We start from the raw sequence: 20,970 nt of genomic DNA, 5'->3' as shown, positions 1-20,970 counted from the left end.
GTCTTGGCCTCTTTGTGCCCCGGGGAGGTGACCCCATGTCCAGGGCCCCTGACCTTCCTCACCCAGGCCCAGGGAGGGCCGGGCCCACAGGCATCCTGGGAGGGGGTGGTCAGAGGGCAACCCTTCCCACTGAGACAGGAGCCAGGCCTGGAGGGAGCAGAGGGCTGAGAGCCGTCCCTCGAGTTGGGGACTGGCCTGCACCGCAGTGTGATGGGAACCCTGGACTGGGGCGGGGGTAACCTCCTACTACACTCCCCCTCTGACAGGACCAGCCAAGGGAATTGGGCTCAGCACAAGACATAAACATGGGGCTCCTCGTTCAAAAATTAAGAATTTTTAAGAGTTTCCTTGTGGTGCAGGAGACTAAGGATCCAGCCTGGTCACTGCAACAGCTTGGGTCACCACTGTGGCGCAGGTTCAATATCTGGCCCGGGAACTTCCACATGCTTTTTTTCTGTTTTTTTGGCCACACTTGCCACATATGGAAGTTCCCAGGCCAGGATCGAACCTGTGCCACAGCTATGTGGCAACACCAGGTCCTTAACCCAAGCACAGTACCGGGCCTCTGGTTGAACCCAAGCTGCTGCAGAGACCCCGGATCCCTTACTGGGTGCACTAGAACAGAAACCCCCCAAAACAACCATTTTAATGCTAGCCCTGCTGTCCCAGCTCCCAGCCCATCTTGTGTGGGGAAGCATAGGTTTCTAGAGGTCCAGCCCACCCTCCACACTGTCCAGCCTCTCGGTGCTGTGAGGCTTGGCCACCACCCCCACGGCTGGAGCCTCCCCTGAACGGCATTTTGTCCAGGATGGGGGCAGAGATCCTCATTACTGCCCTCATGGGCTGGACCCTCTAGGAAGAAAGGCCCAAGAGGCTGAGCACCACCAGGGTCCCCAGACTAGGTCTGGCAGAGCCACTTTGGGAACCCAGAAGCACCAAACCCATCCTGGTTCAGGCCCGTCTCATGGCTACAGAGGCTGAGGGGGCAGCACTTACCCAGCAGATCCCCAGGGCCCACACGCTGCACTCCTGCTTCCAACCCTCTTAAGGCACCAACAGAGTGCAGGCTGTGAAAAGATGGCTACCTTCCCCCAGGCCCTCACACCCCCTTCCTGGGATCAGCCTAGAGCCCCTCTTGACTTGGACGCAGGACACCTCAGACCCACCCGGAACATTCGTTTCCTGAGCCCTGAGGCCCAGGTGAGTCCCAGCACCAGCCCCCAGGCTAGGCCTCAGTGCCCACACCCAGGGTACCTGTTCGAAGGGTACCCCAGGTGCTCAGTCATGCAGTTGGGAGCTGTGGTTCCCAACTAGCCCAGCCATCTGTGAGAGAGCCGGCTCTGAGGGGCGGTGACCAGGGCAAAATGCTGGCTGACCCCCCACAGCCAAGGCTGGTCACAGCCTAGTGACCTAGGCCCATGCCCCACTGAGGGGTCCAGGAACCTGTCTCCTTGAGAAACTGCCACTGGGGAGAGGGCTGTCTGCCTCTCCAGACCCCCAGCCTAGGTAGCAGGGCCCACTTGAGTCCCAGGCCTGTGCTTTCCCCACCCCACTCCCACCCCACCTGCTATAGAGCTTGCAGAAACCATCTCCAGGGAGACCTCACCGCCCCTCCCTGCTTTGCTGTCTGGGCCTCAGTTTCTTCACCTGTACTAGTGGGAGGGAGGTGAACAAGAGATTATGCAAACTCTGCAGTGAAAGGAGAGGGGTGCTGGCATTGGGCGGTGGCGCTGGGCGGCTCCTTTCCTGGTCCCCAGCCCAGGGCAGAGGCACAGCTGGAGCCTGACTGAGCCTGTTTCCTAATGGAATCTCCTAGGAGCCCAGTGGAGTCCCTCCAAGGGAAACCAGTATCCTGGGCTCAGCTCCCCATCTCACCCCCATCCCACTCCAGGGTTAAGTAGCCAGGGGCCGTGCCCCTCCCTCTTCTGCTTTCCCCTCCTCCCTCAAGGGGGATCCCCTGCAGAGCTATGTCTGACAGCTCCCGCCCTCCCCAGGAGGGCGCCCTCCACCAGCACCCACACAGTGCAGGCCCCAGTGCAAAAGTACTTGCTTCCTCACCTGGCCAGGCTGTGGGGAGGACCTGGGCATACCGCTACCTGCAGGGAAGCTGGGGTACGAGTCCTCTGGCCTGGGGCCCCCGGGGCGCGGGGGGAGGGGTGGCGCTAGAATCCTGGGATTTCAAGGACAACCCTGCCTCACCCCCAAGGCAGTATCCCATCCCCTGTGGGAGCTCCGCCTGCCCCCCTAGAGGAGGGCGGGGAAAGTGGCTGGGGTCCAGGGCCTGAGCTGCAGCCTCCGGACATCCGGCTCCAGGACGCTCAGCTCCCTCCCCTGTGTCGCAGGCCTGGAGGGCCAGGAATGTGCTAACGGAGCAGGTTGGGCTCTGCTAGCCCATCCGGCACCTGTGGACTTTGAGAGGGGACAGGGTGGGGCGGGGCGGGGCTGCAGCACGGGGCGGGGCCAGGCCATGGGGAGGGAGCGCCGCCACCTCCCAGCCACTGCTGCGCTGGCTGCAGACACAGGCCGCACAATGCAGCTGTCCCTCCTGCTCTGGGCCCTGCTGCTGCTGGCGACAGCCCCCGGCCCAGGCCCCTGGCCTGCAGCAGGTATGCCCTCACCCTGCCCTTCTGACCCCCTGTCACTCTGTCTGTCTGCCTGCTGTAGCCAGACCCAGGCTAAACCTCCCTGGCCTCAGCCTCTGTCCATCTGTCGGTCCATCTGACGCTACCGGGGGTGGTAAGAAGAAATTCTCAGAAGCCCAGGATCAAGGGGCTGTTGGTGGGGAGGGGGATCCAGGCCGTGCCCACCCTAAACTGGCTGGGAGCCCAGAGGCGGTGGGGGAGGGAGGGCACCAGGCCGTGTGAGCCTCGGCCCACACCTCGAGCCTGTGGAGGGTGTGTTTATACATGGAGGAGCCCCCACCCCCACTGGGCCCCCTGCCTGGCCAGGTGTAGGGCTGTGGGTACTTCTCAGGGTGGGCTGGACCCCAGAAAGTCCAGGGTAAGGCCCATGCCTCCCGGAGCTGCACTCAGTTCCTGAGCCAGGACCCTGGCCCTTCCACTGCGCTGGGCTGGGCTGAGCTGATTTTCCCCAGCTCCCTAGCCCCCTCCCCAGCCTATCTCCCATCTCAGGGAAGCACCAACACCCTCCTGGCACTTATCTCACTTACCGGCATCCCTTGGCCTCCTCCCCTAATCCCTCAAGCCATCTCATCCTCAGTCAATAAATATTTATTGAAGCTCTTGAGTGCCAAGCCCTGCACTGAGTGAAGTGGGCTGCAGTGGTGACTCAGGCCCAGGCCTGGCCCTTGACTGGCCCTTTAGGGGGTGGCAGGGAAGAGCCAGATTAGGAGTGCCTCCAACCCCCCGCAGCACCCCCCCATCACCCTCTCCCCTATCCTGGCCCTGCCCTCTCCCCTGGGTCAGACCCCTGACCTCTGTGGGGTCTGACACTCCTCTCCCCTAAGAGAGGGGTGGGCTCCCTTCCAGGCCATAACTGGTGACCCTCACCACCCAGCAGAGTGAGATAGGGCCTCCTGGGCTTCCAGTGGGATTCTCAGTAGCCACAGCCCCAGTCCCCAGACCAAGCAAGCCAGGCTGGGGTCCCTCTCCAGGCCACCGGTGCACTGATTCTTTTCAGGGGTAGAGAGAGGTCCCCAGCCCACATCTAGAGGTCAGGCACCTACAGCCATCTGAGGAGGCTCTCAGGTCTAGGACTTGGTGGCTGAGGGTCAGTCCCACCTCAGGGCTCCTCCTGAAAAGTTTTATGTCAGGAGGCATTTACCTGAATGCCCTCTCATTCTAGCCAGTCAGGCCAACTGGACTAACCATGACCCCATCCATGGGCCCTGGGCATTTCCACTGTGTCCACATAGTGGTCAGTGCAGTTCCAGGCTGGCCTGCCCCTGGGGACGGAGACGTGGGCCCTGTGCATGGGGTGCCCGGAGCAGGCACTAAGGGCTTCTCCTCCAGGTGCCCAGGGGAGCTGCTCCCACCGCTGTGGAGTCCGGGATGGGCCGTGCTCCTGCCACCCAACCTGCTTTGGCCTGGCCAGCTGCTGCTCGGACATCCAGAGCTTCTGCCTGGAGGTCTCTCCCTACTCAGGCTCCGTGATGGGCGGCAAGGATTTTGTGGTGCAGCACCTCAACTGGTCCAACCCCACCGAGGGTGTGATCTGCAGGTGAGAGGCCCAGACCCAGGACAGGGACACTGGCTGGCTGGGTTCCCTGGGGAGGAGGCTACAAGCCTGAGGGACAGTCAACCCTCACCGGCCCAGCCTCTCCTGCCTCTGCCCTTCGTAGCTTTAAGGACAGCATCCAGACCCGCGGCTTTGTGGACCCCTCGGGACGCGTGCACTGCGTGTCGCCCTTGCTCTATGAGACTGGCCGCATCCCCTTCACGCTCTCCATGGACAATGGCCGCTCCTTCCCACGCTCTGGCAACTGGCTGGCCGGTGAGCCCAACAAGCTGGTCCAGGCCCGGGTCCTCCGCAGGGACTTTCCCCAGCTCTAATCTATGCACACTTGGCCCGCTCTGGCTGAACCAGTCCTGCTGGAGGCCCGCCCGACAACAGGGGTGCAGGTTCCCCAAGTTCCTTTCCCCACCCGCTGGCACCCACACCGCACTGGAACTCCCAGAGGGAGTGGGGCTGAGAGGTGGGCTCAGCCAGCGGGAGAGGGGAAGCCAGGAGGACTGAGGGCAGGGCCCCACCTCTGCTGGCCCTGACTTTCCTGTCCTGAGGGTCTGGGGAGACCATCGCTCCAATGAGAATGTCACATTTTGCCTTGGAAGGTCCCCACCCTCTAAGAGCCCTGGGCTTCCTCCCCTGGACACTGGGCCCCGGGCCTGTGCTCACCCCTCACCTCCCCTGCCTAGTGCATCCCAGTAAAGTATCAGAGTCGGAGAAGAGCCAGCTGGTGAATGAGACCCGCTGGCAGTACTACGGCACGGAAGGCACCCTGGGCAACCTCACCCTGACCTGGAACACCTCGGCTCTGCCCACCAACTCCATCACTGTCGAGCTCTGGGGCTACGAGGAGACGGGTGAGGCCAGCAGAGCGCCTCTCCAGGCCGCCTCTGCGGGGCCTGGTGGGGACCAGAGTTTGGGGGTGGGAGAGGGGATAACAGCTTAGGGGGAGCAGAGCCGGGTGGGGATTTTGAGCAAGAAAACTGCAGGCATAAAGGGGAACGAGCTGGAGAGGCACAGGGAGGCTGGGTCCCCTGGCTGTTTGGGCACCAGCTCTGGGGGGAGGTATGGACATTCTCAGCTCTTGGACACAAGTCTTGTCCTGGAAACAGAAAAAGCTTGCCCCGCCCCATCCTCCCTGAGCCCCTGGCTGGCTGCCCCAGGCCTGTCTCCCTCACCCTGCAGCACAGACCCGCCTGTGGGAGGACATCTGTCCATACTTCTGTCCATTGTCCAGGCTGTTCTGAGCACCAAAGACTGGTGCCTGTCACCTCCTCTGCCCCAGGGGTCCTTAGACAGGCCCTGGGCTGATGAGGCCTTCTCTCCCCAGGGAAGCCATACTCAGAGGCATGGACAGCAGCATGGTCATACCTGTACCCCTTGGCCACTAACATCCCCAACTCCGGCTCCTTCACCTTCACACCACAACCTGCCCCTCAAAACTACCAGAGGTGGAAAGTGGGTGCCCTTCGCATCATCAGCAGCAAACACCACGTGGGGGAGAAGTAAGGGCCTCCCTGCAGAGGATGGGCCAGGCTGTCTCCCCACTGCCCGCACGCTAGATGGGGAGCCAGGGGCAAGGGTGGGGAGGGAGGTCCCTAGTGTGTGCGCATCTCCACAGGGATGTGCAAGCACTCTGGACCAATGAGCACGCACTGGCCTGGCACCTGGGCGATGACTTCAGGGCTGACCCTGTGGCCTGGGCCCGTGCTCAGTGCCTGGCCTGGGAGGAGCTGGAGGATCAGCTGCCCAACTTCCTGGAGGAGATTCCCGATTGCCCCTGCACCCTGGCCCAGGCCCGGGCTGACTCTGGCCGCTTCCACGTGAGCCCCCAACCCCATCACGGCCAGGATTGGGGGAGGTCAGTCGGGGCCAGCTGCCCTACCAGGCACATGGCCCCACTGCAAGAGACAGTGCAGGGGGAGGAAGGTAGAAGCCTGGGAGGTGATGCTGGGGTCTGAGGGCCCCTGAGAGGTTGGCTCCCAGGGAAGGGATGGCAGAGCCCAATGCAGGTGACAGCAACCAGCTGCTCTGCAGACGGACTATGGCTGTGACGTGGAGCATGGCAGCGTGTGCACCTATCACCCAGGGGCTGTGCACTGCGTTCGCTCCGTGCAAGCCAGGTGAGCCCCCAGCCTGTGGGCAGGGTAGGGGCGGGGGCGGGCAGGAGCCCAACAGCAGCTGTCCATGCCCCTAGCTCCCAGTACGGCTCAGGCCAGCAGTGCTGCTATACGGAGACCGGCTTGCAGCTCCTTACAACCGACTCCATCGGCGGCAGCACCCCGGACCGTGGCCACGACTGGGGCGCACCCCCTTACCGAGTGCCACCCCGTGTGCCCGGCCTCTCCCACTGGCTCTATGATGTCATCAGCTTCTACTACTGCTGCCTCTGGGCGCCCGAGTGCTCGCGCTACATGCAGAGACGGCCCTCCAGTGACTGCCGCAGTTATCGGCCCCCGCGCCTAGGTGGGTGCACCTGGGTGTGGTCCCGGGCAGGGCTGGGCACGGGCAACTCACCTGACCCTCCGCTCTCCCCAGCCTCCGCTTTCGGTGACCCACATTTCGTCACCTTCGATGGCACCAATTTCACATTCAATGGACGCGGCGAGTACGTGCTGCTGGAGGCCGGGCTGACCAACCTGAGGGTACAGGCACGGGCCCAGACCAGGATGACACTTGAGGGTGAGGCTGGGCGCTGGGGCTCTGGGTGGCTCAGGGTCTTCCCTCGGGAGGAGGAGGCTAGGGTTGAGTGGACCCCATTCTGCACCTACCATCCCAGGCTCTCAGGACCGAGGCACGGGGCTGACTGCCGTGGCCATCCAGGAGGGCAACTCAGATGTAGTGGAGGTCCGGCTGGCTGGTGGGTTCCTGCAGGTGCTGCTGAATCAGGAGGTTCTCAGCTTCGCGGAGCAGAGCTGGATGGACCTGAAGGGTGAGTGGGATGGAGGGCCCTCTCCCCCTTGCCCTCCCTGCCCAGCCCCCATCTCTCTCAGCGGCCCTGGCAGAAGGCAGAACACGGGTGGGGGGGGCAGAGGTCTTCCAGTGAGGGCGTGAGGGTTCACAGGCAACCCCAAGGTATGGCCTTGGTCTGGGGGCTCTCTTTGGGCCTGGGCACCTCATGTCCACCGACTAGGGTGGTGGCGTGTCACAGCAGGCTGGGCCCTGGGGATGCCCTCCCCATACTGGAAGCCATGGGTGCCGGCCCATGCATCCTGGGGCCATGAGGTCACAGCACATTGCCTGCAGGGGCAACCCTGACCCCAGCTCCACCTGTGCCAGGCATGTTCCTCTCAGTCGCTGCTGGGGACAAGGTATCAGTCATGCTGTCATCGGGGGCCGGCCTGGAGGTCAGCCTCAAGGGTCCGTTCCTGAGTGTGGCGGTCCTGCTGCCTGAGAAGTTCCTGACCCACACGCGAGGCCTCCTCGGGACCCTCAATAACGACCCCGCAGATGACTTCACCCTGCGCAATGGCCAGGTCCTACTCCCTAGTGCCAGCTCCCGAGAATTGTTCCGGTTTGGGGCTGACTGTGAGTGAGGCACAGGCTGGAGAGGCGGGGCATGGTGCCAGCAGGCTCCATGGAGGGGAGAGGGGACCCCAGACCTTCGCCATCAGCCAGGCCTGCCACTGTCTCCCCAGGGGCTGTGGAGAACGCCACCTCCCTGCTCACCTATGACTCCAAGGTCCTGGTGGAAAACTTCCTGCTCCAGCCCAAGCATGACCCCTCTTTCCTGCCCCTCTTCCCCGAGGATACCACCTCCAGCTCCAGCCAGCCGACTGAGGTGGCTGAATTGTGCGGGGACAACAACTTCTGCAACTTCGATGTGGCGGCCACCGGGAGCCTGAGCATGGGCAATGCCTCACGGGTGGCCCACATGCAGCATCTGTTTCGTGTGCAGAGCCTGCAGCCGGGTGAGGGGGGTAGAGGGCTGGGGAGATGGGGAGATGGGGGAGGGGGGCACCTGGCACTGGGACTCAGTCTCTTAGGCTGGTGGCAGCAGCCAGCAGCCAGCATCTCAGGCCTGTGGTCTATGTCCCGCCTCCACCCCAGTGGTGTCCTGCGGCTGGCTGGCCCCACCCTCCTACGGGCACAAGGAGGGCGTGAGCTACCTGGCGGGCTCCACCATCCACTTCCACTGTGACAGAGGCTATAGCCTGGCTGGAGCGGAGGCCAGCACCTGCCAGGCTGATGGCACCTGGTCCTGGCCCACCCCCACCTGCCAGCCAGGTAAGGATGCCCCGCCCACCAGCATCGCCCCACCCCACTGACTGCCCTGCCCGGCAGCCTTCACTGCCTGCTCTTCACCAGGACGGAGCTACACAGTGCTGCTGAGCATCATCTTTGGAGGCCTGGCAGTGGTAGCTCTGGTCGCACTCATCTACGTGCTTCTACGCCGCAGGAAGAGCAGCAGGTGAGACCCCTCCCAGACCCCAGTCTGCTGATCCGGGTTCTGGGGCCCTGGGGCGTGGGTGGGAGCACCATGCCTGCTCTAGACCCAGTCTCTGTTGCAGGGCCATCTGGGGTTCGCAACCCTGAGGGCAGCACACTTGGCCTGCAGCCTGAGACAGTCGGGGCCAAGGACCAGCCTCCCAAACTCCCAAGAACGCGCAACCCAGTATTTCATCTCTAGATCCCCAGTGCTCACACCTGGGCCCCACATACCTGGGACCTGAGCCTTTAATGCCATCCCGTGGAGCCAAGTCCTGGTGCTCCCCTAGGTCACCAAAGACCCTGGACCCCAAGCTCAAACTGTGGAGTTCCTGAGCCCCGTTCCCCGCATACCCATGACTCTAATTCCTCAGACCTTAGACTCCTTACCCTTGAATTCTGAGGCCTATCTCTCGAGCCTTAATACTTAGCACCTGATATTCAAAGACCAGTAAGTACGGCAGATCCCAAGCCCAGGACCCTGATCCCAATTGTACTGAGTTCTGGGGCCCCAGCAGGGAGCCCCAGGGCCGAACTGCCTTGATTCACAGACCCTGAGTCTGGCCTGAGGTTCTAGGTGGGTCCAGCCTTGGCGGTGGAGATTCACCCTCTAAGCTCCAGGCTTGTGCCTCTTAAGTCTTCTGGAACATCTCCTGAAACATCTCCTGAAACACCCCTTCTTGCCTGTAGGGGGAGCAAACAAGCATTTTGTGCCCCTTCCCTGCTGTTGATGCTCATGCTGTGCTCAGAGCAACCTGGTTCTTAGGCCTTCATCCATTGCCAGGTCACCTGGGACAGGTCTCTCCATCTGGAAAGTGGAATCTAGAACCATGACCACATAGTGTGGGGTAGAGGATTCGCCATGGGGTGGAGGATTCTCCATGGAGGATTCTCCACGCTGGGCTGGAGAAGGGACAGGGCTGGTCAGCCCACCCTCCAGTGTGGGTGCTTGCCCCTCACCCCGCAGCAAGCTGGCAACCTGGCCCTGGGCGCCTCCCTGCCCTGCCCCGGCATGGCCCCAGAGGCAGTCTGGTAATGTTGTGCCCAGCTGGTCTAGGTCTCCAGGTCCTCTGCTCAGGTGTGTCCAGAGGTTCGTCCAGGCCTCTGCTATTGCTGCCTGCTTTGTGGTGAAAGTGGTGAATGGGGGCAGTGGGAGGGTAGGATGGGGTCAGATTGGCATCATAGGTCTCAGATGGAGAAAGCTCTGGGAAGTGCAGGGTTGGAGGTTGATGCCCCCTGGCCAGGGCAGGGCTCAGCCGGAGTGGAGTGAGGTGAAGGGGTTGCCCAGGAGATCTAGAACTCTGGGTTGGGAGGCTGTGGTGGAGCTCACTCCCCGTATCCTGCAGTGCCCAGAATGGCCACGTGGGGGAAGCAGAGGGTAAGAACAGTGCCGATGGAGGCTACAGGGACCCAGGCCCTGACGGAGGGCAGTGCCGCTGGGCCAGCAGGCTTGTGGTCACAGCTTGGCCAAAGCTCGTGCTGGCCCACCTTTTCATCTCCCCTCATCTGGGGGGCCTCGAGTCATCCATCAGTCGCAGAGAGGTTGTTCAGTTTACCCAAGGTGTCCAACAGGCAGTGACCACTTAAATCAGAGTCTGGGCCTCCTTCCCTCCACAGCCCCACCTTTGGCAGAGGGTCCTGGCCAGAGGTGGGGGCTGGGTGGCAGCGGCAGATCCCGTCTGGAGGGACTCCTGGAGTCTGCATGATGGGGCACATTTGAAAGAACAGAGCTAGGACTGGGGTTGGGGGAGTCCTGGGGGCAGAGCTTCTGGATGAGGGGGATAGGCTCAGTGCTTCCTGTCTTTCCAGACCCCACCCCCTGCCTCCCCACCTCTGGGCTCCCAGCTCAGAACAGGAGGGCTGAGGGCCGGCCCCTTGGCCTCTGGGCAGGTACTTTCCTCTCTGCAGATGAGGTAAGGCCAGGCTGACCTGCCCCCGAGCCTGAGTCCCCAGCACCTCCCTTGTGCCACCCGGCAAGGCACTTGCCAGTGGGTCAGGGGTCAGTTTCCCAGTTAGGGAGGCCAGAACATAAGGGAAGAGCACACAAGGGCCCAGGACGGCAGGGGCAGCTTCACAGCTGCCAGTCTGGCCTCCAAGAATGGGTCGAATTCTCAATGTCAGAGGGCTTTCCAGGTAGAGGAACAGCCTGAGCAAAGGCTCGGAGGAGGGGAAGTGCAATCACGTCTGAGGATCAGAGGTGCCTCCCCTGCCAGGTTTCATTCTCAGGGTAAAGCATGGCCTCCCTCAGGCTCCCCACCCAACCCTTGTCCCACAGGACGGGCCCTGGAACTGCCCCTCTCCCCAGACTGAAAAGGGATCCATTGTGGCTCTGGCCTCAGACATCACGCGTTACCAGTGCTGGGCCAGCCAGGCCGGGAAGTCCCAGCACCTGGCAGGGTTTTCCCAGGGACTTCTAGGGAGTCTAGGGTGCAGCTGTGCCTGTGTGAGCACACGCACAGTCCCAGAGCCAGGCATGGACTCCCTAGAGACACCAAGTTTGGGACCCTGGCCTCAGGTGGTCTTCCCAAACCTCAGCCCCAGGAAATGTTGGCACCAAAACCCAGTGACCAGTCCTTGGTACCATCAGGGTTTGAGACACAGTAATCCAGGTGATGAGTGAGCTGGCATGTCAAATAGGAGCCAGTGAGGCAGCACAGGATCCCTGCAGCACCTGGGCGAGGGACAAAGGGAGGAGGCTGCCACGGAGCCAGGCCAGGTCCCCGGGAAAGAGAACCATGCAGGCATCTAGACCCAGGCAGCAGCCCTGCCACGGGCTCCATGGCGGAAGCACCCACTTCCCCTGCAGCATCCCACTTGGGCTTCCTGTTGCCTGAACAGTGGCTGTCCACCGATGTGGGGGAGAGGGACCAAGGTGGGGAGCAAGGGCCCCTCCCCTGTCAGGCTGCCTCCTCTCACAAGTCCCAGGTGACCTACGGGCTGCCCTGGGCCAGGCCTCTGCTGGGAGACCCCAGTCCCCGTGCCGGTGGTCCATACAGCTCAGGAGGAGGGGGTGGGCACTGCAGTGCAGTACATCGTGGGAGCAGGAGGTCAGTGAGCAAGGGCTTCCTGGAGGAGTCTGGCTTCAGCTGAATTTAAAAGGACAAAAGCCCTTAGGGAAGTGGGGTTGAGTAGGTGCCTGCCAGCAACCCAGCAGCCACACTGCCCTGGCGCCTTGTCTGAAAGCACTGTGCTACCTTCCCAGCAGCCCTTGCAGTTGGCACAGTCATGTGACTGGTTTCTGGCAAAAGAGGTTGGGGCATTTCCAGGGCTGGCCCTTAACACGTCCACAGGCACCCCCTCCAAGCCCTTCCCTCTGCTCCTGCTGATGCGTGGGTGACTTTGGAGGTGTGCCAGCCTGGATCCCCAGCATGTCCAAGGATCCTCTGATGCCACCTGTTCACCCATCCGGTGTGGCTTCGGGAACAAGAAATAAACGTCCCTTGTGAGGAAGACATTGTATGTTTGGGGGTTATTTGTTGCAGTGGTGGTCCTTCTAACCATATGCCAGAGGCAGAAAGGCAAAAAGATGGCCTTGCGTTTTTCATTAGTGTTGAAGATAAATTCTCTGCGCTCAAGGTTTAAACAAATCCAGATGGATTCTTCAGTGTTTGTAGAGTGTGATTCATGATAGCCAAAATGTGGAAGCAACGTAAGAGTCCATCAGCAAATGAATGGATAAACAAACACAGTCTGTCTGTACAATGGGATATTATTGGGTCATAAAAGGGAAGAGAATTCTGACACAGGCCACAACATGGATGAACCTTGAGGACGGATACTCTGTGAAATAAGCCAGACACGAAAGGATAAATACGGGATGACTCTACTTACATAAGGTCCCCAGAGAAATTCATGGACACAGTAGAATAGAGGTTGTCAGGGGCTGGGAAGGACAAGTGGGGTGCTGTCTTTAATGGGGACAGTTTCCCTTTGGGAAGACAAAAAAGTCAAGATGATGGTGGCAATGGCTGCACAACAGTGTGGATGTGCTTAATGCTACTGAGCTGGATACTTGAAAATTGTTAAGATGGGAAGTTCCCCAGTGTCTTAGGGGTGAAGGATCTGGTGTCACTGCTGTGGCTTGGGTTCCATTCCTGCCCCTGCAACTTCCACATGAGTGGCCAAAAAAAAAAAAAAAAATTTAAGACAGTAAATTGTATGTTATTTGACTTTCATTACAATTAAAAATTTAAGGAGTTCCCATTGTGGCTCAGTGGGTTAAGAACCTGACCAGTATCCATGAGGATGCAGCTTCAATCCCTGGCCTTGCTCAGTGGGTTAAGGATCCAGAGTTGCTATAAGCTACAGTGTAAGTTGTGGATGTGACTCGGATGTTTCATTGCTGTGGCTGTGGTGTAGGCCGGCAGCTGCAGCTCTGATTCACCTGCTAGCCCGGAACTTCCATATGCTGCAGGTGCAGGCCTAAAAAGAAAAAAACATTTTAAACTCAGAACTTCTTAGGAGTTCCCGTTGTGGCTCAGCGTTTAGCAAACACAACTGGCATCCATGGGGACTTGGGTTCAATCCCCGGCCGTGCTCAGTGGGTTGAGGATCTGGCTTTGCCATGAGCTGTGGTGTAGGTCGAAGACACAGCTTGGATCCGCATTGCTGTGGCTGTGGTGTAGGCCGGCGGCTATAGCTCTGATTTGACCCCTAGCCTGGGACCCTCCATATGCCATGGGTGTGGCCCCGAAAAGACAAAAGACAAAATAAATAAAAACAGAACTTCTTAGTCAGTCCCCAGCTGGTGGACATTGAGCTGCGCTCAGCCTTGTGCTTTGTGAGTTGAATTCACCTGGAGGGTAATTCACACAGGATGGTTGGAGGGTTAAAGAGCACATGCGCTTTCCTTCTAGCGTTGTATCTACTGACACTCAGACAAGCCTGGAGCTTGCCTGGTCCTCTACATCCCCATCAGCCTAAGGAGCCTTCAGATGTGTTCATTTTGGCCAGATACTGAGTCACTGTGAATGGGCAGCCTCTTGAGCTCATGCTCCCTGTGGCCTGTCTGCTGACTTAGCTCATCAGAACCAGCAGAGGCGAGGCCTGCGATGGCTGCCCCCTCACCCCATCCTCCTGGGCTAGCTGTGTGATGAAGTGGTCGAGTTCCCAAAAGGAGCTTTTGTCATCTTTGGCAATGAGAAGAGACATGGGGTTCAGCCCATCCTCGTGGGCTCTTATCAGCTCGGGATCCTCCCTCCCCTTTCCATCCCTCTTCCCTCCTGACCCCCCACGTGGACCTCAAGCTCCAGCATCCAGTGGAAGATGGTAGCCTTACAGAGACCCCTTGACTGGCTCCCACACTTGTGGGTCCTGCTTCTTGGATGGAACTCTGATGAATAAAGTTGTAAGCAAGAGAGTGCACTGCTCAGGGTACAGCTCAGTGGATTAATTTAATGTGAACATGCCCTAACCCTAACTGGTGGTGGTCCAGTTAACCACCCCTTAGGTCAAGAAAGGGAACAGTGCCAATCCCAACATTTTCTTTACCAGCCACTGCTCTCTCCAATTTCTCATACCATGGATGAGTTCTGCCTGGTTTGTCCTTGACACAGATGGAATTGCCAAGTAGGTATTCTCTGTGTATAGCTGCTGTTGCATATTATATATATAAGATGCTTCCATGTTGAGGCATGTGGCTGTAATTGACTTTTTTTTTTTTTTTTTTTTTTAGGGCTGCACCCACGGAATATGGAAATTCCTAGGCTTGGGGTCAAATCGTAGCTGCAGCTTCGACCTATACTACAGCTCAAAGCAAATGTCAGATCTCCAATCCACTGAGCGAGAGCATGGATCGAACCCTCATTCCCATGGATACTAGTTGGATTCGCTTCCGAGGAGCCACAAAGGTAACTCCTGTAATTGACTTTTTTTCCTTGAGTATTGTTCCCGCTAAAGAATGTGTTTGTCCATTTTCTCGTTGAGTTGCTTTAGGGTGGTTTCCAGTTTGGAGCTATAATGGCTAGTACTGTAAACATTCTTATACTTATCTTTTGATGCACAGATGATACTACTGAGCCAAACCTCAGTCCACTCGCCTAGCAAGAAAAGCTGACCTACCAACCCCAGGTGGTCTTGAAGGAAATCGTAGCATTTATTGCAGGTGCCAAGCAAGGAGTCCAGGTAGGGGGTGCTCAAAAGACCCAAACTCCCCAAAGGCTTTCAGGGAAAGGTTTTTAAAGAGGGGATGAGAGAGGGGGTTGCTGGGTGTGTGATCAGCTCGTGGACATTCTTCTGATTGGTTGTTGGTGAGGTAATTGTGAGTCAACATCACCAACCTTCTGGTTCCAACTGGTCTGGGGTCTAGTGCTTTTGGGCAGCATCCAGTTAACTTCTTCCACCTGGTGGGGGTGTCAGTATCTGCAGAACAGCTGAAAGGACACGGCTCAGGATATTGTCTCTAGGAGTTCCTGTTGTGGCTCAGAGGTAATGAGCCCAACTAGTATCCATGAGGATGTGGGTTTGACCTCTGGCCTTCCTCAGTGGGTTATGGGTCCAGTGTTGTCATGAGCTGTGGTGTAGGTCACAGATGGGGCTCGGATCCCACAGTGTTGCTGTGGCTGTGGCATAGGCCACAGCCTATGACCCTGAAAAGCAGCGGGGGGTGGGGGAGAAGAAAAGAATATTATCTCTAGCCCTTGAGGAGGAACTAAACATCCTTGACTTTGTTTAATGGCTAAACTATTTTCTTGCTTGACTGTTTTCCTTCCTTTCTGCATTTTCTGATTAAATTTATTCTTTGGAACTCAGAGAGGACCTAGAAGGCTAAAGTTTTTCTACAGACAAGAGGCCAGTGGAGGACACTGATGACGATGGGGGCGGGGGTCTGTTCTGGGGAGGCCCCACAGGGCCCTGCTTAGTTACAGATGTATGCATGTTTGTTACCTTCCCGGGAGTAGCACTGCTGGGCATGAGGTAGGAGTGTGGTAGTTTTAGCAGATAATACCAGTTTTCCAAAGTGGGTTTACCCATTGACATTCCCACTGACGGCATATGGCGGTTCCATTTTGCCATATATTTGCCAACACTTGGCATGTTCCCTCTTTCATTTTGGCTACTCCAATGGGTAGATAGTGGTAGCATGTTGGGGACATATTTTGTATTTTTTTTGACAACTAGTGAAGCTGTGCACCTTTTCATATGTTCATTGCCCACCCAGAGCTCCTCTTTTACCAGATACCTGGTCAAGTCTTTTGCCCATTTTCTGTTGGGTTGTCTGGAGTTCTCTAATTGATTTGTAGAAATTCTTTATTCTGGAGAAGAATTTGTTGTCAGATATAAGTACTACAAATACTCTTGGAGTTCCCGTCGTGGTGCAATGGTTAATGAATCCGACTAGAAACCATGAGGTTGAGGGTTCGATCCCTGGCCTTGCTTGGTGGGTTAAGGATCCAGCGTTGCCGTGAGCTGTGGTGTAGTCGCAGACGTGGCTTGGATCCCGCGTTGCTGTGGCTCTGGCGTAGGCCGGCGGCTACAGCTCCGATTAGACCCCTAGCCTGGGAACCTCCATATGCCGAGGGAGTGGCCCTAGAAAAAGGCAAAAAGACCAAAAAAAAAAAAAAAAGTACTACAAATACTCTTTCATTCTGTGGGTTGCTTTTTCTTTTTTTTTTTTTTTCTTTTTGTGACCATTCCCACAGCATATGAAAGTTCCTAGGCTAGGTGTCAAATCCGAGCCACATTTGCAAACTATGCCACAGCTTGCAGCAATGCTGGATCCTTAACCCACTGAGCAGGGCCAGGGACCGAACTCACATCCTCACAGAGACAATGTTGTGTCTTTAAACTGCTGAACTCCCCATTTTCACTATTTCCATGATGTCTCTTGTTGAACCAAAGTTCTTAATTTTAATATAGTTCGATGTATCAGTTTTTTTTTCTTTTACAGCTAGTACTTTTTGCATCCTGTTTAAGAAACACTTGCCTACTCTGTTTTCCTATAAAAGCGTTATTGTGTGATATTTTGTAATTAGATCTGCAAACCATCTGGAATGATTTTTGTGCATGGTGTGAAATAGGGGTCAAGGTCATTTTCCATATGGCTATCTAATTGACTTAGCACTGTTTACTGAAACAGGATCCATTCCCTGCTGCATTGCTGTGTCCCCTCTGTGAGAGGTCAGGTGACTCTGTTCAGTCCCATAGCCCAGTTTTATCTTTGCACTAATACCAAATTACCAAAGAGCTTTTTTTTTTGGTCACAGCATGCAGCAGCTTGGTGTGGGATGTCAATTCCCAGACCAGGGATCAAATCTGGGCTGCAGTAGTGAATGTGCCAAGTCCTAACCAGTAGACCACCAGGGAGCTCCCACCAGAGCTTGTTCTTGATATCCAGTGGTGTGTTCTTTGTGTTCACTATGTTCTTCCTCAAGTTTACCCAGCATAGTTTTGGCCCTGGGTGTTTTCATATGAATTTTAGAATCACCTCACAAATTTCTGCCAAATAACAACAACAAAAACATATTAGAGGAGTTCCCTTTGTGGCTCATTGGTAACAAACCCTACTAGAATCCATGAGGATGTGGGTTCAATCCCTGGCCTTGCCCAGTAGGTTAAGGATCTGGCATTACCGAGAGCTGTGGTGTAGGTCCAAGACACTGCTTGGATCTGGTGTGGCTGTGGCTGTGGCTGTGGTGTAGGCTGGCAGCTACAGCTCCAATTTGACCCCTAGCCTGGGAACTTCCATATGCCACAGGTGCAGGCCTAAAAAAAAAAAAAAAAAAGTAGACGGCCAAAAAAAAAAAAACAACCTGTTAGGATTTTGATTAGGATTGCATTGAATTTATAGATGATGTGGGGAGAATTGGCATCTTCATGGTACTAAGCCTTCCAGTCCATGAACATAGTATAACTCTCCATTAATTCAGGTCTTCAGAGTCTTCAGTCATATACTGCAGTATTCAGTCTAGAGGTCTTGTGTCCCTCTATTTTTACGTCTAGGCTTGGATTTTTAAAAAATGCTATTTAAGTGATTTCAATTCAAAAAAGTGTTTTCTATTTGTGACTGATCTGTCAAAATTTGTATGTTTTCCTTGATTTCAGTGATCTTGTTAAATTCACTTATTTCTAACAATTTGCTTGTGAAATATCTACCAATATTGACAGTTGTATATCCTCCTTTCTGATTCTTATGCCTTTTATTTGTTTTTCTCACCTTGTTGCCCTGACAAGGACTTCTCTGACAGCCTGGAAAGGAAAGGAAAGCAAAGCTGCTTTCCACCTCAAAAGGAAGGCTCTTTAAGTTTGCCCATGAAGTATGACATTTACTGTAAGGTTTCATAACCACAACTTATCAGATTAAGGACGTTTCCTTGTCTCTTTAGTTACTGAGGGTTTTTATTGTGAGCGAGGGTTGAAAAATGTTATCAAATGCTTTTCTGCATTTATTGAGATGTTGAGTGACTTCCTCCTTATTCTGGAAGTGTGTCAATACAGTGAATTGCATTGCTTGGTTTTCTAAAGTTCAATCAGAATAAAACCCAAATTGGTAGTGATGAATTCTTTTAGGTCTAGATAGAGATGTTTTGCTGGATTTGGTTTGCTCAGATTTCATTTAGGATTTTGCATCTGTGCATGAATGAAATCACCCTCTACTTTTCTTTCATGATATTTCCTTATCATGTTTTGTTCTCAGGATTATGTTGCCCTCATTAGAAGTTGGGCAATGTTTTCTCTGTTCTCTGGAAGAGTTTGTGTAAGACTGCTATTTTATTTTATTTTTTTCTTCCTTCAGATTTTGGAAGCATAGAGGAGGAACCCTTAGGGCTGGAGGTATTTGCTTTGTTCCTGTGGGATTTCATTGTTGTTTTAATTGGCATATTTATTGCTAAGGTTGAGCAACTTTTTATATGTGGAAACAGCCATTTGTAGTTCTCTTTCTCTGATTTAATGAGTCACATCCGTTAAACATCTTTCTAATGGATACTTGGTCTTTGCTATTAAATATTTCAGTATTTAAATATTAAAGAAAGCAGCCCCAGATTGTGTTATGGATTGAAATTATCTTTCCACAGGGTTTTCATTGCTCTTTTAAGATATTTTCCACATCAAAATTTAAAATTTTTATGTGCTCAAATTTATCCACTTTTTTCTTTTGTGTCTATTTGTTTTGTTTTGTTTGTTTATTAGGGCTGCACCCGTGGCATATGCAGGTTCCCAGGCTAGGCGTCCAATCAGAGCTACAGATGCCGGCCTACGCCACAGCCTCAGCAACGCCAGATCTGAGTGAGCCACCTCTACAACCTACACCACAGCTCACAGCAACACTGGATCCTTAACCCACTGAGAAAGGCCAGGGATCGAACCCACAACCTCATGGATCCTAATTGGGTTCATTAACCAATTAGCCATGACAGGAACTCCTATGTCTTTTGATTTTATGTCATGCCTAAAAAAGGCCTTTCTCACCTTAAGGACATAAATAAAATTTTCTCCCATTTTCTTACAACATTTGTATGGTTTTATTTTTTTAATTTTTTTGCTTTTTAGGGCCCCACTTGCAGCATATGGAAGTTCCCCAGGCTACGGGTCAAATCATAGCTGCAGCTGCTGGCTTACACCACAGCCATAGCAATGCTGGATCCAAGCCATATCTGTGACCTACACCACAGCTCCGGGCAACAAAAGATCCTCAACCCCCTGAGCAAGGCCAGGGATCCAACCCACATTCCTCAAGGGTAGGGTCATGTTCCTTTCCTTTACACTGAGCCACAATGGGAACTCCTATATGGTTTCATTCTTAACTCTGAAATCTTTGGTCCAACTGGAATGTATTTTGCTGTAAACCAAAAGGGAGGGGCCCCACTTTACTGTTTTCCTGGATGGCTACCTGCATTTCTTTGTGGACTTTGTACAGTGGCTGATTGATTTCTTAGGTTTATTCATATGCTGGGTTCTTTGTTTGTTTTTGGCCACCTGTGGCTTGTTCCCAGGGTCCGGGGATCAAACCCACAGCAGTGACAAGGCTGAATCCTTAACATATGCTGTTTTAACTGCTATATTTTTACAATGTGTTTTATTTATTATTATTATTATTATTATTATTATTATTATTTTGTCTTTTTGCCATTTCCAGGGCTGCTCCTGTGGCATATGGAGATTCCCAGGCTAAGGGTCTAATCAGAGCTGTAGCCACCGGCCTACACCACAGCCACAGCAACGCGGGATCCGAGCTGCATCTGCGACCTACACCACAGCTCACGGCAATGTCAGATCCTTAACCCACTGAGCAAGGCCAGGGATCGAACCCACAACCTCATGGTTCCTAGTTGGATTCGTTAACCCCCGCGCCACGACGGGAACTCCTACAATGTGTTTTAAAATCTGATGGTGTTTACTTGAGTTTGTTTGTTTCACAAAAGTACTGATGCAATTCAATAAGGAAAATGAAGGTCTTGTTCCCACTGTGGCACAAGGGAATCAGCACTGTCTTGGGAGCTCTGGGACCCAGGTTTGATCCCAGGCGCAGCACAGTGGGTTAAGGATCTGGCATTGCCACAGCTGAGGCTTAGGTTGCAACTACTGCTCGGATGTGATCCCTGGCCTCAGAACTCCGTTTGCCACAGGGTGGCCAAAAAAACAGAAACAAAAGGAAATGAAGGTCTTTATCATAAATGATGTTGGAGGGAGCTCCCGTGTACGCAGTGGGTTAACAGTCTGGCTTGTCTCTGTGGAGGCACAGGTTCCATTCTCTGGCCTGGCTCAGTAGGTTAGTGATCCAGCATTGCTGCAACTGTTGTGCAGATCACAGCTCTGGCTCAATTTGGGACTTCCATAGGCTGCATGGTGTGGCCAGTGGAGGGGAGAGCAGGCGGATGATGCTGGAACTATTGCCCAGGCAACTATTTTGGTTTTCTCATTTAGGCATAAGATTCATCTCAAATTAATTTGTATAAAGAGTATGAGGTAGAGGTCAAGACTCATTTGTTCCCTCTGTCTACCCTGTTTCCACCTCTGTTCTGCACTCGCTACACATGGCCTGGGAGCTTTAGCGTATCCTCATTGTAAGATCGGGATCATCGTAGCTCCCTTTCCTTAGGGAGAATTATATGAATGAGTTAATGTGTGTAAAGTAATGGAGTAACACTAGCCATGGTCAATGTCCCACAGATGTTGTTATTGTTTTGAGATATATATTCATGTTAAGGGACTACCCATTTATTTACATTTTATTCAGTGTTTTGTCGTTGTTGGTGTTGTCTGTGGGTTTTTTTTTTTCTTTCTTTCTTTTTTACAAATCAAGAATGAGGGTTGAATTTTGTCCAGGGCCTCTCTATGGAGACGACTCTGTGATTGTTCTTGTCTGGTGAAAAGTGAGCAGTGAGTCCCACTTGGGGACACTCCCTGCAGTACTGGCGT

General features: G+C 54.6%; 1 protein-coding gene across 9 annotated transcripts in view; it reads left to right on the top strand.

The window, feature by feature from the left end:
- Positions 1-2,297: 2,297 nt before the first annotated feature.
- Positions 2,298-20,970, top strand: part of SUSD2 (sushi domain containing 2) — a 24,340-nt gene continuing 5,667 nt past the window's right edge. For 2 of the 9 annotated variants that reach the window (XR_014826022.1, XR_014826021.1), the window contains exons 1-16: positions 2,298-2,606; positions 3,972-4,179; positions 4,301-4,452; positions 4,875-5,042; positions 5,516-5,690; positions 5,807-6,008; positions 6,223-6,308; positions 6,383-6,651; positions 6,724-6,867; positions 6,965-7,117; positions 7,824-8,096; positions 8,236-8,412; positions 8,494-8,596; positions 14,107-14,181; positions 14,288-14,462; positions 14,618-14,736. Coding sequence is in view for 2 of the 9 variants with exons in the window: in XM_003359171.5 (XP_003359219.2) it covers positions 2,468-2,606; positions 3,972-4,179; positions 4,301-4,452; positions 4,875-5,042; positions 5,516-5,690; positions 5,807-6,008; positions 6,223-6,308; positions 6,383-6,651; positions 6,724-6,867; positions 6,965-7,117; positions 7,465-7,713; positions 7,824-8,096; positions 8,236-8,412; positions 8,494-8,596; positions 8,697-8,721 (2,523 nt within the window). In the remaining 7 variants the exon portion in view is untranslated. Of the gene's footprint in view, positions 2,607-3,971; positions 4,180-4,300; positions 4,453-4,874; positions 5,043-5,515; positions 5,691-5,806; positions 6,009-6,222; positions 6,309-6,382; positions 6,652-6,723; positions 6,868-6,964; positions 7,118-7,464; positions 7,714-7,823; positions 8,097-8,235; positions 8,413-8,493; positions 8,597-8,696; positions 12,064-14,106; positions 14,182-14,287; positions 14,463-14,617; positions 15,970-16,320; positions 17,730-20,970 lie in introns of those variants that run through there. The other 7 variants (XR_014826016.1, XR_014826018.1, XR_014826020.1 and 4 more) reach the window with 7 other exon arrangements.

The sequence above is a fragment of the Sus scrofa genome, chromosome 14 (assembly GCF_054392235.1).
Source record: "Sus scrofa isolate SSC_HxYL_T2T_F1_AM1 chromosome 14, Sscrofa_HxYL_maternal_Yorkshire_Landrace_v2.0, whole genome shotgun sequence".
Lineage (NCBI taxonomy): Eukaryota > Metazoa > Chordata > Mammalia > Artiodactyla > Suidae > Sus > Sus scrofa.
This window is presented reverse-complemented; position numbering and strand designations above follow the sequence as displayed.